The sequence below is a fragment of the Galeopterus variegatus genome, unplaced genomic scaffold (assembly GCF_000696425.1).
Source record: "Galeopterus variegatus unplaced genomic scaffold, G_variegatus-3.0.2 Scaffold176, whole genome shotgun sequence".
Lineage (NCBI taxonomy): Eukaryota > Metazoa > Chordata > Mammalia > Dermoptera > Cynocephalidae > Galeopterus > Galeopterus variegatus.
In genome coordinates this window covers 883,309-897,221 of record NW_007726287.1, presented here as the reverse complement: position 1 = coordinate 897,221, position 13,913 = coordinate 883,309, and the positions used below count along the sequence as shown (strand labels likewise).

Genomic DNA, 13,913 nt, shown 5'->3' with positions numbered 1-13,913 from the left:
TGCAGGTGTTCCCAGCTCCTCGGAAACGCAGGCTCAGACCCCGACAACCCTGCAAGAGGGGGCCTGATTCACCAAGGTCCGCGGGGTCTCTACGGGTTCCCAGGCCCTGGCACGGCAGCCAGCGATGCACCGTGGGAGGCTGGCCCTGGGCTTAGGGTTCTGCCTGCTGGCAGGCACAGGCCTCTGCTTCCTGTGGTGAGTCCACCCCATGGAGCTCTCCATCCCTACTCACCCCATGACTCCTTCCTGTCTTTGCATGTCAGCCACAAAACCTTGATCTCCTCGTGTCCTTTTCCGGTCCCACCTCTCCTTGCCCAATCCCAACTCCAGCCAGACCCATGTAGTTTCGGTTTCTGAATTTTGCCTTGTACTGGCCTCTTGGCTTTTGACTTGCTCTTTCCTCTGCATGGACCATTCTTCAACCTGTGTTGATGAGGAACTCCTGTTCATGCTCCCCAATCCACTCCCTGTGTCCTGTGAAGCTCCTGGGGCCGCCCCTCACCCTGCTGTTTGTGTGTGGAGCCTGGCATCAAGAATACACATACCCCAGGAATGAATGACTGCATGGGTAAATGAGTGACTGCATTCAAGGTCTGTGATGCATGCAGGGAATACCAGACTTTGTCCTCCAAGGTCAGCCACAGCATGACAGGAGACCCCCCAAATGCACTGTTGGGGGCCTTCACTCCCAATATTAGGTGCCAAGTGGGTTTTTAGCCTCTGGGGCAGAGTGGAGTCAACCGGTGTTTTTCCTTTCCAGGGTGCATGTTGAGAACTGGTTGCCAGTCTCCTATGTCCCCTATTACCTCCCCTGCCCGGAGATCTTGTAAGTATGGGGCTAGATGAATTGGGGACCCTGTGGGCTGCTCACAGTTGGAGTTTTTAAGGTCACTTTGTGAGTTCCCGGGTCCTAAGCTCATGGCTCTGATAAATGAGACAGTGTTTAGGTAATTTATGGGCTGCCCCGAACGCGGAGTGAATTCCCATTTTAGTCTTGGAGCATCCTTGTAGACCCCTGAATGGTTTGACCTTGGACACATACAGCTCTGAGCCTCACTTGCTGCATCTGTAAAATGGGGTGGTAAAGGTGCCCCTCGCAGGCCACTGGGAACAGGGGAGTGCAGTGATGCCTGTCAGCAGCCTGATGTTGCCCTGGTACACAGTAGGTGCTCAGTAAACAGTGCTTTTAGGACTTGACATTTCTGCTCACTTTTGTGTTCTATGTGGATTCAAGGAACAAATTAACATGTGACCAAAGTCTTCTCCACATAACGAATCTGACATCTTGGCAGTAAAGAGTGAAGAAGTGGGGCTGGCAGGTTAGCTCAATAGGTTGGAGCGTGGTGCAGACCAAGGTCCAGGGTTCCATCTCTGTGCTGGGCAGCTGCCCGAAAAAGGTGAACAAATGGGTTAGGACAGTCTCAAAGGGGCATCCGGCTCGCTGGTCCTTTGTTTTTCATGACAGCTAAAGGAAAGTTCAACAAACACCTGGACCATGACTACTAATTGACGACGAGGCACGTCTTATAATAAACATAATCCAGTAAATGAGGAAGCTAGAAAACAGAAAAGACGACAGAAAAAGAAAACTTTTCGGGTGCCACTTNAGGGCCCGGGAGAGCCGAGCCCCTGGTTTCCGAGCCGGGTGCGCCCCTCCGTCCATCCGAGCTCCGGTCCGGCCGCAAGGAGTGAGTCTGCACCCCGCAGGAAGAGTCGCGCTCCCCGCCCCACCCTGTCCCCGCACTGCACCGCACGGCGGCGGACGAGGAACGCCCCGAGCCCGGATCCCGCGCGGGTGGGTGAGAGTCTAGCTGTGTCTGGGCCCCGGGCTCCCGGGTCCGGACCCCAGGCTGGAGCGGGTGGGGCTCGGGCCTGGGCCCTGCGTCGGCGCGAGCGACCCCGGCGGCCTGAGTCCCGCGGGAGGCTGGGTTAACTGGGCCGGAGGTCCGGGCCGCGCTCCAAGGCCTGGGTGGGGAGACGGAGGCCCCAGAAAGAGGGAAAGGAAGCGGGCTTGCCAGCGACTCCCGAGTGAGCGTGGTCCTGAGCCCCGGGACCCCAGCCCTGGGGTCTTCCTGTGACTCTGGGCGGACCTCTGCAGGGCAGCCGGGGATCTCGCACTCACTGTGGCCCGGGCTGTGCCAAGCGCTTTACAGCCATTCCCGCACGTCATCCTCGGGGACGTGCGTGCTGTTCCCCGACCCATCCCCCTTTAGCCGAAGGGCGAGGGGATGACTTGCAAGGTCACCTGAGCCAGGGAGAGCCGACGCGCGTTGCCGCCATCCCCTGGACAGCCCAGGCCCCGCCACCCTCCACCAAGGGAATCCCGGCCGCCCCTCCCTGCGCAGCCCCCGGGAACTGGGTGTGTCCCCTCCCCCGTGCCTCAGGGCTAGATTGTCGTTGTCCTAGCTGCTGCCCAGGGGAATCCTCTAAGCCCGCCCCAGGGCTCCGCGCTGGTGCCGCGGTCCCTGCCCTTCGGCGGCCCGGCCTCTGCTCACCTCCGCTGATGGAACGGGCCTCAGCGAAAATGACCCCACCACTTCTCCTAAGGGACAGGTGGAGGCTCCAACTGAGCCCTGAGCCGCTGCCAGAGCTGAGCGTGGGGTCCGGCTGGACTAGGAGCGACGGGGAGTGCACGTTCCCCCGGTGGGCGGCCCAGGGGAGGGGAGGGCTGCGGGGCGGGGCCACTGACCTGGGAAAACGAGCATCCTTTGCAGGTGTTCCCAGCTCCTCGGAAACGCAGGCTCAGACCCCGACAACCCTGCAAGAGGGGACCTGATTCACCAAGGTCCGCGGGGTCTCTACAGGTGCCCAGGCCCTGGCACAGCAGCCAGCGATGCACCGTGGGAGGCTGGCCCTGGGTTTAGGGTTCTGCCTGCTGGCAGGCACAGGCCTCTGCTTCCTGTGGTGAGTCCACCCCATGGAGCTCTCCATCCCTACTCACCCCATGACTCCTCCCTGTCTTTGCATGTCAGCCACAAAACCTTGATCCCCTCGTGTCATTTTCCGGTCCCACCAACCTCTCCTTGCCCAATCCCAACTCCAGCCAGACCCACGTAGTTTCAGTTTCTGAATTTTGCCTTGTACTGGCCTCTTGGCCTTTGACTTGCTCTTTCCTCTGCCTGGACCATTCTTCAACCTGTGTTGATGAGGAACTCCTGTTTATGCTCCCCAATCCACTCCCTGTGTCCTGTGAAGCTCCTGGGGCCACCCCTCACCCTGCTGTTTGTGTGTGGAGCCTGGCATCAAGAATACACATACCCCAGGAATGAATGACTGCATGGGAAAATGAGTGACTGCATTCAAGGTCTGTGATGCATGCAGGGACTACCAGACTTTGTCCTCCAAGGTCAGCCACAGCATGACAGGAGACCCCCCAAATGCACTGTTGGGGGCCTTCACTCCCTGTATTGGGTGCCAAGTGGGTTTTTAGCCTCTGGGGCAGAGTGGAGTCAACCGGTGTTTTTCCTTTCCAGGGTGCATGTTGAGAACTGGTTGCCAGTCTCCTATGTCCCCTATTACCTCCCCTGCCCAGAGATCTTGTAAGTATGGGGCTAGATGAATTGGGGATCCTGTGGGCTGCTCACAGTTGGAGTTTTTAAGGTCACTTTATGAGTTCCCGGGTCCTAAGCTCATGGCTCTGATAAATGAGACAGTGTTTAGGTAATTTATGGGCTGCCACAAACGCGGAGTGAGTTCCCATTTCAGTCTTCAAGCATCCTTGTAGCCCCCTGAATGGTTTGACCTTGGACACATACAGCTCTGAGCCTCACTTGCTGCATCTGTAAAATGGGGTGGTAAAGGTGCCCCTCGCAGGCCACTGGGAACAGGGAGTGCGAGGATGCCTGTCAGCAGCCTGATGTTGCCCTGGTGCACAGTAGGTGCTCAGCAAACAGTGCTTTTAGGACTTGACCTTTCTGCTCACTTTTGTGTTGTATGTGGATTCAAGGAACAAATTAACATGTGACCAAAGTCTTCTCCACATAACAAATCTGACATCTTGGCAGTAAAGAGTGAAGAAGTGGGGCTGGCAGGTTAGCTCAGTAGGTTGGAGCATGGTGCAGACCAAGGTCCAGGGTTCCATCTCTGTGCTGGGCAGCTGCCCGAAAAAGGTGAACAAATGGGTTAGGACAGTCTCAAAGGGGCATCCGGCTCGCTGGTCCTTTGTTTTCCATGACAGCTAAAGGAAAGTTCAACAAACACCTGGACCATGACTACTAATTGACAACGAGGCACGTCTTATAATAAACATAGTCCAGCAAATGAGGAAGCTAGAAAACAGAAAAGACGACAGAAAAAGAAAACTTTTCGGGTGCCACTTGTCTGAGTTCTACTCTGATTTCTAAGTTCACTGTTGGCCGCTGGCTTGCTTGTTTACTGCGCTTTATTTTTTTATCTTTTATTAATTAATTAATTAGCTGTGCTTTCTAATTGAACAGCTTATACATTTTCATGTTTCTAGAAGCAAAAAGGCTGCTTGCTATTTAAAACAGTTGTGATCATACTGTCTTTGCACTTTTTTTCCTGTTTTCCCAGAGTGGACTTTCCTCTTCAGTGTGTGTCCCTCCCCTTCACGGTCACCATCGTTTTATTCCCCCCAGGGGCTGGGTCACAAATCATGAGCCCCTTCCCCTCCCACTAACAACGGCTCGGCATGTGGGTTGTTCCCAATCTCCCAGGGTTCTAAAGACTGGGATGAGCAGCTGTGGGCATAACCCTTTTTCCATCTTAAAGGTCATCTCATCCAGGTATGTTCCCTTCCTGGGCCAGAGGATGTGGACAGGTTGTTGATCCGTCTCATCGGCTTGACTTCTGTAGGGGCCACAGTGCGTCAAACACTCACACTCAGCACGTACCCCTGCCTGAGCAGTGACCCACGAGACCACCCCCATGTCGCACCTGGGCTAGTGCTGGGAATAGTGGCTGTCACGAAGACAAGAATGAACCCACCTTGCTGATGGGAGAGATGGCTGTCTCTCTGGTTTAAATTTCATCTCTGATTATGAGTGCGGCCCTCACTTCTCCACGTCTCCCTGTTAATTGAATTTCCTCTGCTGGGACACACTTACTTTGCCCCCTTCTCTCTTGGGTCTGCTTGTGGGTTCTCTGTCACCACCCTTGGCTGAGCAGATCTGCTACATTTTTTTTTTCTTTTCAGTTTGTCTGTTGTTTGGTCCTACTGAATTATTATTTTTTTAATAGATTGAAATTGGAAATTTTTGTTTATCTTAGATGATCAAACCTTCCCCTCTTCCTGGGGATTTTTTTCTTTTACTTTTAGGTTTTTTTTTTGTTTTTTTTTTTTTGGTTTTCTTTTTTTAAAGATGACCGGTAAGGGGATCTTAACCCTTGCCCTGGTGTTTTCCGCACCACGCTCACCCGGTGAGCTAACCGGCCATCCCTATATGGGATCAGAACCCGTGGCCTTGGTGTTATCAGCACCACACTCTCCCAAGTGAGCCACGGGCCAGCCCCAGAATCCCAGAGGTTTCTGAGCAGGGACTTGAAATATGTTTGTTTTTAAGAATCTAGGGCAGATGGCCAGTTTGATGAGTGACTTAAAAATTGTCTATTCAAGAGCAGAGACTAATTGCAAAAGGACAAATACTGTATGATGCCACTTAGTGAGGTGCCTGCAGACCTACAATAGTCAAACTCATGGAGGGAGAGTAGACGAGTGGTCACTGTGGTCGGGGGACAGGCAGTGGGGAGCGACTGTTGAACGCAAACTAAGTTTCAGTTTGGGGTGATGAAAAAGTTCTGCACATGGAGATGGTGGTGGTTGCACAGCAGCAGTGCAGATGTACTTAATCCATTGAACTGTACACTAAAAAACGGTTAGAGTGGTAAATCTTATGTTCTATATATTTCACCGCAAAAAGAGACATAGACTGAAGAAGGTGGGAGAACTCCTGGAGCTTTAAGCCACCCTGTCGTATATGATACATGGAAAACTCACAAGTGACTGGCAGGCAACCCTATCATCAGGCGGCCTGATCCTTAGGAGTTGCTGCCTCGGGACAGTTAGGCTCAGGCCTCTTCTGGAGCTGGCTCTGCTGCTGGGTGGCCTCAGGCAGGCCTGTCTCTTCTCTGGGCCTCACTTGTACCCCTGGAGAAATACTCCATGTGCATGGTTATATGGCCTTACCGAGCGCCTGCCCATGCTGGGCACGAGCTGCGAGCCCCTACTCCCATACTACGTGCACTTCTCATGGCAACTTGAGGGTTAAGGATGGTTGGCCCTTTACAGATGAGGAAAAGTGGGTGTATGGGTCAGGGTTCCACTGGAGAAACAGAACCAGTAAGAGCTAGGTAGGTAGGCAGACGGACAGACAGACACGTATTGCAAGGAGCTGGCTTATGTGATCGTTGGCTGGTTAGGCAGGTCTGAAATGGGAACAGCAGGCTGGAGCTCTCGGGCGGGAGCTGATGCTGCAGTCCACAGGGGAGATTTCCTCTTCCTCATGGAAACCTCAGTTCTGTTCTTAAAGCCTTTCAATGAACAGGATCAGGCCCGCTCAGGTAGTCCAGCTCCTTTACATAAAACCCACTGACATACAGAGCACTTGCACAGCAGTGCCTTGATCGCGCTTGAGACACTGGGTACTGCCACTGAGCCAAGCGGACATACCCAGCTGACTGTCACAGTGGGCCCCGCTCAGTCAACTCACCCAGGGTCCCAGGTCCCCAGGCCTTTGCAGCTGCTCCCACCTTCTACCCAGTGCCGAGATCCTACAGAGCAACGTGGCTGAAAACACATCAGCTTTGGAACCAGGCGGGTTCCGATCACCACCCTTCCACTTCTCTCTCAGTGACCCTGGAACCCTCAGTCCCTCCTCTGTAAAGTGGGCAGAGCAGTGGGGAGGTCAGAGGGAGACTGTGTGGCACCTCGGGGTGTTCGACTCTCATTCGTCCTGTGCTGATGTCCGCCCGCAGCCCTGGCACTAACAGCTTGCTCTTATCTCTGCCTCCAGCAACATGAAGCTGCACTACAGGAAGGAGGAGCCGCTGCCGCCCGTGACACAGTAAGGACACTGTCGTTTCCCCTTTTGTGGCCCTGTGGGGGGGCCACTTCCCCTCACCACTGGGCCTTCTTGGTTGCAGAGCACAGTACCCTCAACCGAAGCTGCTGGAGCAGAGGTAGGTGTCATGAGAGGCCTGGTTGGGGGCGGGGTAGGGGTGGTGGAGAGGTCAGTGTCACAGCGGCCTTGGGGCCCAGGCAGTCTGGGACCGTGGAGAGATAGGCTGGGAGTCAGGGACCTGGGCTCCAGTCCCAGCTCTGTCACTAGCTGTGTGACCTTGGGCAGGTTACCCAACTGCTCTGAGCTTTTTCTGTACAGGCGGCTACTGCCAGGTTGGAGGACCAGATAAGGTGGTATCCGTGACACGTGCACTGTGCTTACCACATTGTAGACGCTCCACGTGCACTTTGCTTACCACATCGTAGACGCTCCACGTGCACTGTGCTTACCACATCGTAGACGCTCCACGTGCACTGTGCTTACCACATCGTAGACGCTCCACGTGCACTGTGCTTACCACATCGTAGACGCTCCACGTGCACTGTGCTTACCACATCGTAGACGCTCCACGTGCACTGTGCTTACCACATCGTAGACGCTCCACGTGCACTGTGCTTACCACATCGTAGACGCTCCACGTGCACTGTGCTTACCACATCGTAGACGCTCCACGTGCACTGTGCTTACCACATCGTGGACACTCCACGTGCACTTTGCTTACCACATTGTAGATGCTCCACGTGCACTTTGCTTACCACATCGTAGATGCTCCACGTGCACTGTGCTTACCACATCGTAGACGCTCCACGTGCACTTTGCTTACCACATCGTAGACGCTCCACGTGCACTGTGCTTACCACATCGTAGACGCTCCAGTCCATTGCTGACAATGGTACTGCATCACCTTGGGTGACAGCCCCCGTGTGTTAGGCACTCAGCACGCACGGGAACGTGAGGCTCCTTCTAGACACTTGGTGTGCACTACCTCCAGGACCCCTCGACCCCACTGGGAGGTAACTATTGTTATCTCCACTTTCCACACGAAGAAACAGGTCCAGAGCCAGGGTGGGAGTTGCTCTGGGTCCCACAGTGTGAGAGGCAGGGTCAGAACGGGACCCAGGCCTTCGTAAGAGGAGGGTCTCCGTAACCACCGCCTCCCTGCTGCTAGGCCCACAGAGCTGCTGGCACTCACGCCCTGGTTGGCGCCCATCGTCTCTGAGGGAACCTTCAACCCGGAGCTTCTGCAGCACATCTACCAGCCGCTGAACCTGACCATTGGGGTCACGGTGTTTGCTGTGGGGAAGTGAGTAGCAGGCTGGGCGGGGGCAAGGGGGTTCTCCATGAGCCACAGGAGCTTACAGTCTAGGGGTCAGACAGGACCTGCACACAGGATGCCGGCTGGGCAGCGGGGAGGCTGAGCCAGGTGCTGAGCAGAGGGAAGGTACAGAGTGTGATGGGGGGTGGCGGCAGCTTCCTGGAGGAAGGGGTCTGGCCCTGGCATGGACGGGGAGGTGGAGGCAGCCCAGGTCAGGGAGCAGGAGCCTCTGTCAGGAGGCGCCCGTGCCCCACCCCCACTTTTCCTGGACTCTTTGCTCTACTCTCCTGTCTCTTGCCTGACCCCACCTGGCCTTTCCCTCAGGACCTACCACCTGGCAACTTCCCTCTGGGGCTCTTCCCGAGACTCCTGAGAGAGGGACCCTGAGGGGGCCCCAAGGCCTAGCGCACTGGCCAGATGATGAATGGGCAAGCTTCTAGGCGGCCTCTAAAGATCAGCGAGAGTGAGAATCCCGTAGATCACTGCCCAGCACTTAGTAAGTGCTCGATAAAAGTGAGCTGGGTTCATGAATACTGTGTAAGAATCAGCATTCAGGATCATTCTTCCAACCTTCTTAAGAGGTTGGTACTAGGACTGTGGGTTTGACAGACAAGTGCCCCAGGTTCAGACCTGCGTGACTCTCGAGGTGGGAAGTATATCCAGCCTGGCTCAACCAGACCCCGTGCCCCGCGTGGTGCCAGCCCATGGTGGAGAACCAGGCAGGGCACTGCTGGGGCAGCGGTGGGTGACAGGGCTACCCTCACCAGGTACACCCTCTTCGTCCAGCACTTCCTGGAGTCGGCCGAGGAGTTCTTCATGCGTGGTTACCGGGTGCACTACTACGTCTTCACCCACGACCCTGCGGCCATTCCCAGGGTCCCACTGGGCCCCGGCCGGCTCCTCAGCGTCATCCCCATCCAGGGTCACTCCCACTGGGAGGAGATCTCCATGCGCCGGATGGAGACCATCAGCCGGCACATAGCCAGGAGGGCCCACCGGGAGGTGGACTACCTCTTCTGCCTTGATGTGGACATGGTGTTCCGGAACCCATGGGGGCCTGAGACCTTGGGGGACCTGGTGGCTGCCATTCACCCAGGCTACTTCACTGTAACCCGCCAGCAGTTCCCCTATGAGCGCAGGCGTGCGTCCACTGCCTTTGTGGAAGACAGCGAGGGGGACTTCTATTATGGTGGGGCGGTCTTCGGGGGGCGGGTGACCAGGGTGTATGAGTTTACCAGGGGCTGCCACATGGCCATCCTGGCGGACAAGGCCAATGGCATCATGGCAGCCTGGCAGGAGGAGAGCCACCTGAACCGCCGCTTCATCTCGCACAAGCCATCCAAGGTGCTGTCCCCCGAGTACATCTGGGACGACAGGAAGCCCCAGCCGCCCTGCCTGAAGCTGATCCGCTTTTCTACACTGGACAAGGATACCAGCTGGCTGAGGAGCTGACAGCGGAGCCATGCCGCCATGACCGTGGACCCAAAGCCCTGCACCTACCTGCACCAGGGTTTCCCTCCTCCAAGCCTTACGTGCAGACCAGCCCTGTCCTGCCTACCTCTCAGTCTAGAGAATCCAATCAGAAAATGGATGTGGAAAGGCCATTGTAAACTGTGAAGGGCTGTGCACACATGAGGGTCACACAGTGGCATGTGGCACAAGAATGGGAGGACAGGAGGACAGGAGACCAGTGGTTAGAAGGCAGGACCCAGCTGGCCTTGCCTCACCCAGCAGACATGCCTTCAGCAGGCAGGCCCTGGAGTCTCTGCCCAACTCAAAGTGCCTGAAATCCCGCTGCTGTCCCCTCTTTGTTGCATAGTGCCCTTAAAGTTGCACTTCTAACACCCTAGTGTGAAAGATGCCCGGACCCTTTCTCTCTGGCTGTGGGGGTTCCAGGAACTGTGATATGCCCCAGCACATGTAGCCAAATTTCTCACTCAGGACCCCACGGCCAGCAGCCAGCCTTTGAGATGGACCAGGGCTAGGCTCCCTTTGGCCTCCTGCACCCCAAGGTGAGCCACACTCTTAGGGACTAGCTGCCTCCTTCCTAAGAGGTTAGTTCCAGTTTCCCACAATACAACTTCTGTGACAACACTTTATGAGCACCTTCACTTCCCTGTGTCCCTTCCCTCCTCTGCTGGGCCAGCCTTTGAGATGGGCCAGGGCTAGGCTCCCTTTGGCTTCCTGCACCCCATGGTGGGCCACACTCGTAGGGACTAGCTGCCTCCTTTCTAAGAGGATTTGGGAAGTTTTAAATAAAGGTGGCATCTGCTAGGTCCTAACCAGGGTTTTTGCATCTGCACATCTGAGCATCTGTTCTATAGGCACTGGGGATACAGGCAGACTGGATTTCAAACACAGTCAACTTGGGGGAAGGAGTGGCTAAAGCTGGCTGCTGCAACAGACAAGATTTCATTCCAATTCTCTGGACAGACTGGGTGAGGGGAGCATGCTGACAGATTGGCCACGTTTTCACTGAGTGCAGGCAGCAGAGCCAGTCAGCTGGACAGCTCTGGGCCCGTAGGCCCTGAGAACTGAAGGGATGTGTCTGTCAGCCCTCCTGCCTCCAGGGTCACCTTAGCCCTGGCTGGTATGGGGCTCCAACAGCCTGTGAGGACAGCCTCCCCAGCCCAGGGGGACTTCAGAGGCCCATGTGGTTCTGTCTGCCTGGCCAGACAGAGATAGGGTGAGGCACGGGGTCAGGCATGGTGCCCACTCCCATAAGGACAGCAACATCTTTTCCATGGAAGAAGGAGACAGAGGGTAAGTTGGGGTATACTCTGTGATCACAGCAGAATGAACAGGTACCCACCGACCTGGCCACCCCTGCCAGCCCGGGGACCAGCCCTGAGCCCACTCTTCCTGCAACCTGTTGTTTGGCTGGCAGGCAGGGACAGATCCCAAGAGGACAAATATCCAGCCTGGGATGGAGAGGATCAGAGTCAGGGAGAGGCCCTGGGTGCTTCCTGGGCAAAGGGGCAAGAACGGGCCCATGGTCTGTGTGTCCCCAGCAGGGAGCACCAGGGCTGTGTTGAAGGAGCAGGCCCTGCCTTCCAGGAGCTTCCAGTTTAGAGCAGAAAGAGGCTTCTGGATGTGGAGACCAGCAAAGGCCTCAGGAGGTGTTGGCCCTGAGGCCTGGGTAGCATGCACCTTGCAAGGGAGAAAGTTGCTCCCAGCTATAGGCCCTCTTTGAGTGCCCGCCCTCTCCCAGACCCAGCTGGTGGGCCTTCCCAGCAGTGGTCTAAGCTTCTGGGACTATGGCTAACTCTAGTCCCTATCCCAAGGCATGGTCCTCAGACGAGCTGAGTGAGTGACAGAACCCAGCTCCTGGAACCTAACCACAGTCCAGGCTGCTTTCCAGAAAGAAGCAAGGGTCTGGGGCCAGAGCTGCTGCGCAGGTGGGAGGAAGTAAGGGGCCCTGACTCAGCAGAGGAAAGTGGGAGTGTCCAGGGACAGAGTCCCGGCAGGGAGCCGTCAGCCCCTGTCTGGCAGAACCGGATCTGAACTTTGTATAACTATAGGCATCAATCTTGCCAGGGTAGATCAAAGTTTTGTGGGCTCCGAAGCTTTTAAAATTGCAAGGGTACCTTTTACAAATAGATAAAATGACAAAAACAGTGTATGCGGTGCCCCCTGCAGAGGAGGCCCCCAAGCGTAAGCTTCTTGTCCCTTCATGGCCAGCAGCCTCTCTCCCCACCTATTGCAGTCGGGCATCCTTGCTCAGCCCGTAGGCCTGGCCCAGCACACCTATTCGCACTGCCCAAGGCCAGGCCTGCCCCTCCTACCACTAGGCCAATTCCTGGGGACTCACTCCTGACATCACCTCCTCTTGTAAGCCTGCCTTGATTTGTGCTCTGCTCCACAGTGGATGACTTACTGCTTCCCCATAATCCTCCTCATCCCTGTGCCATCATTTACAATGCTGTTAGGCCCCTTTCCACCCCATTCCCCAAGCAATAAGCTCCAAGAGGGCACCGACCAACCCCACCTAGGCACTGGCAGGCACTCCATGAATTGTTGTTAAATGACTGTGAATGCAAGGCAGCTGAAAGAACATGGGTTTAGGAGTCTGTCCTCGTCCCTGTGGGATGCTGGGCTGGTCATTCCACCACTCAGCCCCAGCAGGGAGGGTTAAATGAGATTATGGCTAGAAGATCTCTGGGCACCCACCCTTCTTGAGCAGCTACCTTGACAAGTGGCCAGCTTTGGGCCATCCAGATGGCATATCCAGCAGACAGTCACAGACCCCCACTGCACACAGGAGAACACCAAAGCAGGCCTCATCCCTGGCTAGTGCTCGGGGAACATGCTTGGGTGGGGTTGGGTAATGTGCCCATTAAGCTCACTCCAGCTCTAGGATGTGTGTCTCTGATAAGACCACCTGGATTGGGTCCCCTGCCCCTCAAACTTGCAGTGATCCCGGCTCCTTGGACGACACTCAGAGCCCCATGTAATCTGATCCACACACCCTCCCCAGGGCATCCCACACCCACCTCCAGCTTCCCTGGAGTCACCCAGGGACCTCCTCCAACCATTGTCCCCTCAGAGCCTCCTGCTCATAGTACCCCTCCCCAGAGCCCCAACCACAACACTCACCTTCAGGGCTGGGCTCAGAGGACACCTCCTCAGGGCTCCTGTGCATAGCACAGACTTTGGGGTCAGGTGACCTGGGTTCCAACCCACAGCTGGGCCACTTGACACGGGCCTGTGACCAGAAGCCCATGTGGTGACTATTCAGGGCCTCAGTTTCCTCAACCGAACATGGGCCTGCAACTCCCACCTGGTGAGGTTGTGCTGGGGAGTCAAGCTGGGAGCTGAAGGCTCCCAAAGTGCTGGACTCGTGTCGCCTGGCTGGGGAGGCCCCAGCACAGCACATGACCTGTGGTTATCAGTGTGGGGACAAGTGATGGTGATGAGCAGTGACTGAGCCCCACGATGCTGGGCTTGGTCACTGAGAGCTGTGTGGCCTGAATGCTGGGGCCACTGCTCATGTATAAAATAGGATGAGGTCACTGAGCACCCAGAGGGCTCCCTAATAATAGTGATGACCCCCAATATTTGCCCAGTCCCAGTCGTGGGGCCCTCTCCTTCCAGGCTCCCTCCACCGCCTCTTACACCAGCCAGGGATGCAAGGACAGGCCGGACCTTGTGTTCCTGGGTCCTGCCAGGGAAAAGGGCGGGGGGGGAAGAGGGGGAACATGACCTTCTCCCTGCCCAGACTCGGTGTCCTCTTGCCTAAGGTCCCCTGTCTCCAGCCACGCAACGAGCTCAATCGTCAGGTGGCACTGGGGTACCTGGGCGACAGGGAGAGGGTGTATACTTGGTGACTCTCGCGTCCCCAGGCTCTGCACGCCCGCGCGGCCCTGCGATCCCCGCCTGTCTGGGACGAGGTCCTAGCGGGGTGGGGAGCACAGAACAGGCGGCTGGGGCGGAGGAACACGTGAGACCGGCCGCCTGGGCAGCACTTTGTGCGTGGCGCGTGCGCGCAGCGAGGCGGGGTCACGTGCACGCGCCGTCCGCGGTCCCGCGCAGGCCCCGTGTGCGCGCCGGGCGTGGATAGCAGGCCCGGGGCTCTGTGC

At 56.4% G+C, this 13,913-nt stretch overlaps 1 protein-coding gene across 7 annotated transcripts; it reads left to right on the top strand.

Moving 5' to 3' along the window:
* The first annotated feature begins 23 nt into the window (after positions 1 to 23).
* GBGT1 (globoside alpha-1,3-N-acetylgalactosaminyltransferase 1) lies at positions 24 to 10,283 on the top strand. 7 transcript variants are annotated; one of them, XM_008563768.1, is made up of 7 exons: positions 1,615 to 1,688; positions 2,715 to 2,904; positions 3,474 to 3,539; positions 6,972 to 7,022; positions 7,102 to 7,137; positions 8,188 to 8,322; positions 9,102 to 10,283. In XM_008563768.1, exons 2-7 carry the CDS (start codon positions 2,834 to 2,836, stop codon positions 9,784 to 9,786), a joined length of 1,044 nt encoding a protein of 347 aa, XP_008561990.1. In that variant the 5' UTR covers positions 1,615 to 1,688; positions 2,715 to 2,833; the 3' UTR covers positions 9,787 to 10,283. The 7 variants fall into 7 exon arrangements, with proteins under 7 accessions (XP_008562007.1, XP_008561990.1, XP_008561982.1 ...); XM_008563760.1 differs by having other exon boundaries at positions 1,621 to 1,795; XM_008563773.1 differs by having other exon boundaries at positions 1,626 to 1,688; positions 2,725 to 2,904.
* The last annotated feature ends 3,630 nt before the right edge of the window (positions 10,284 to 13,913 follow it).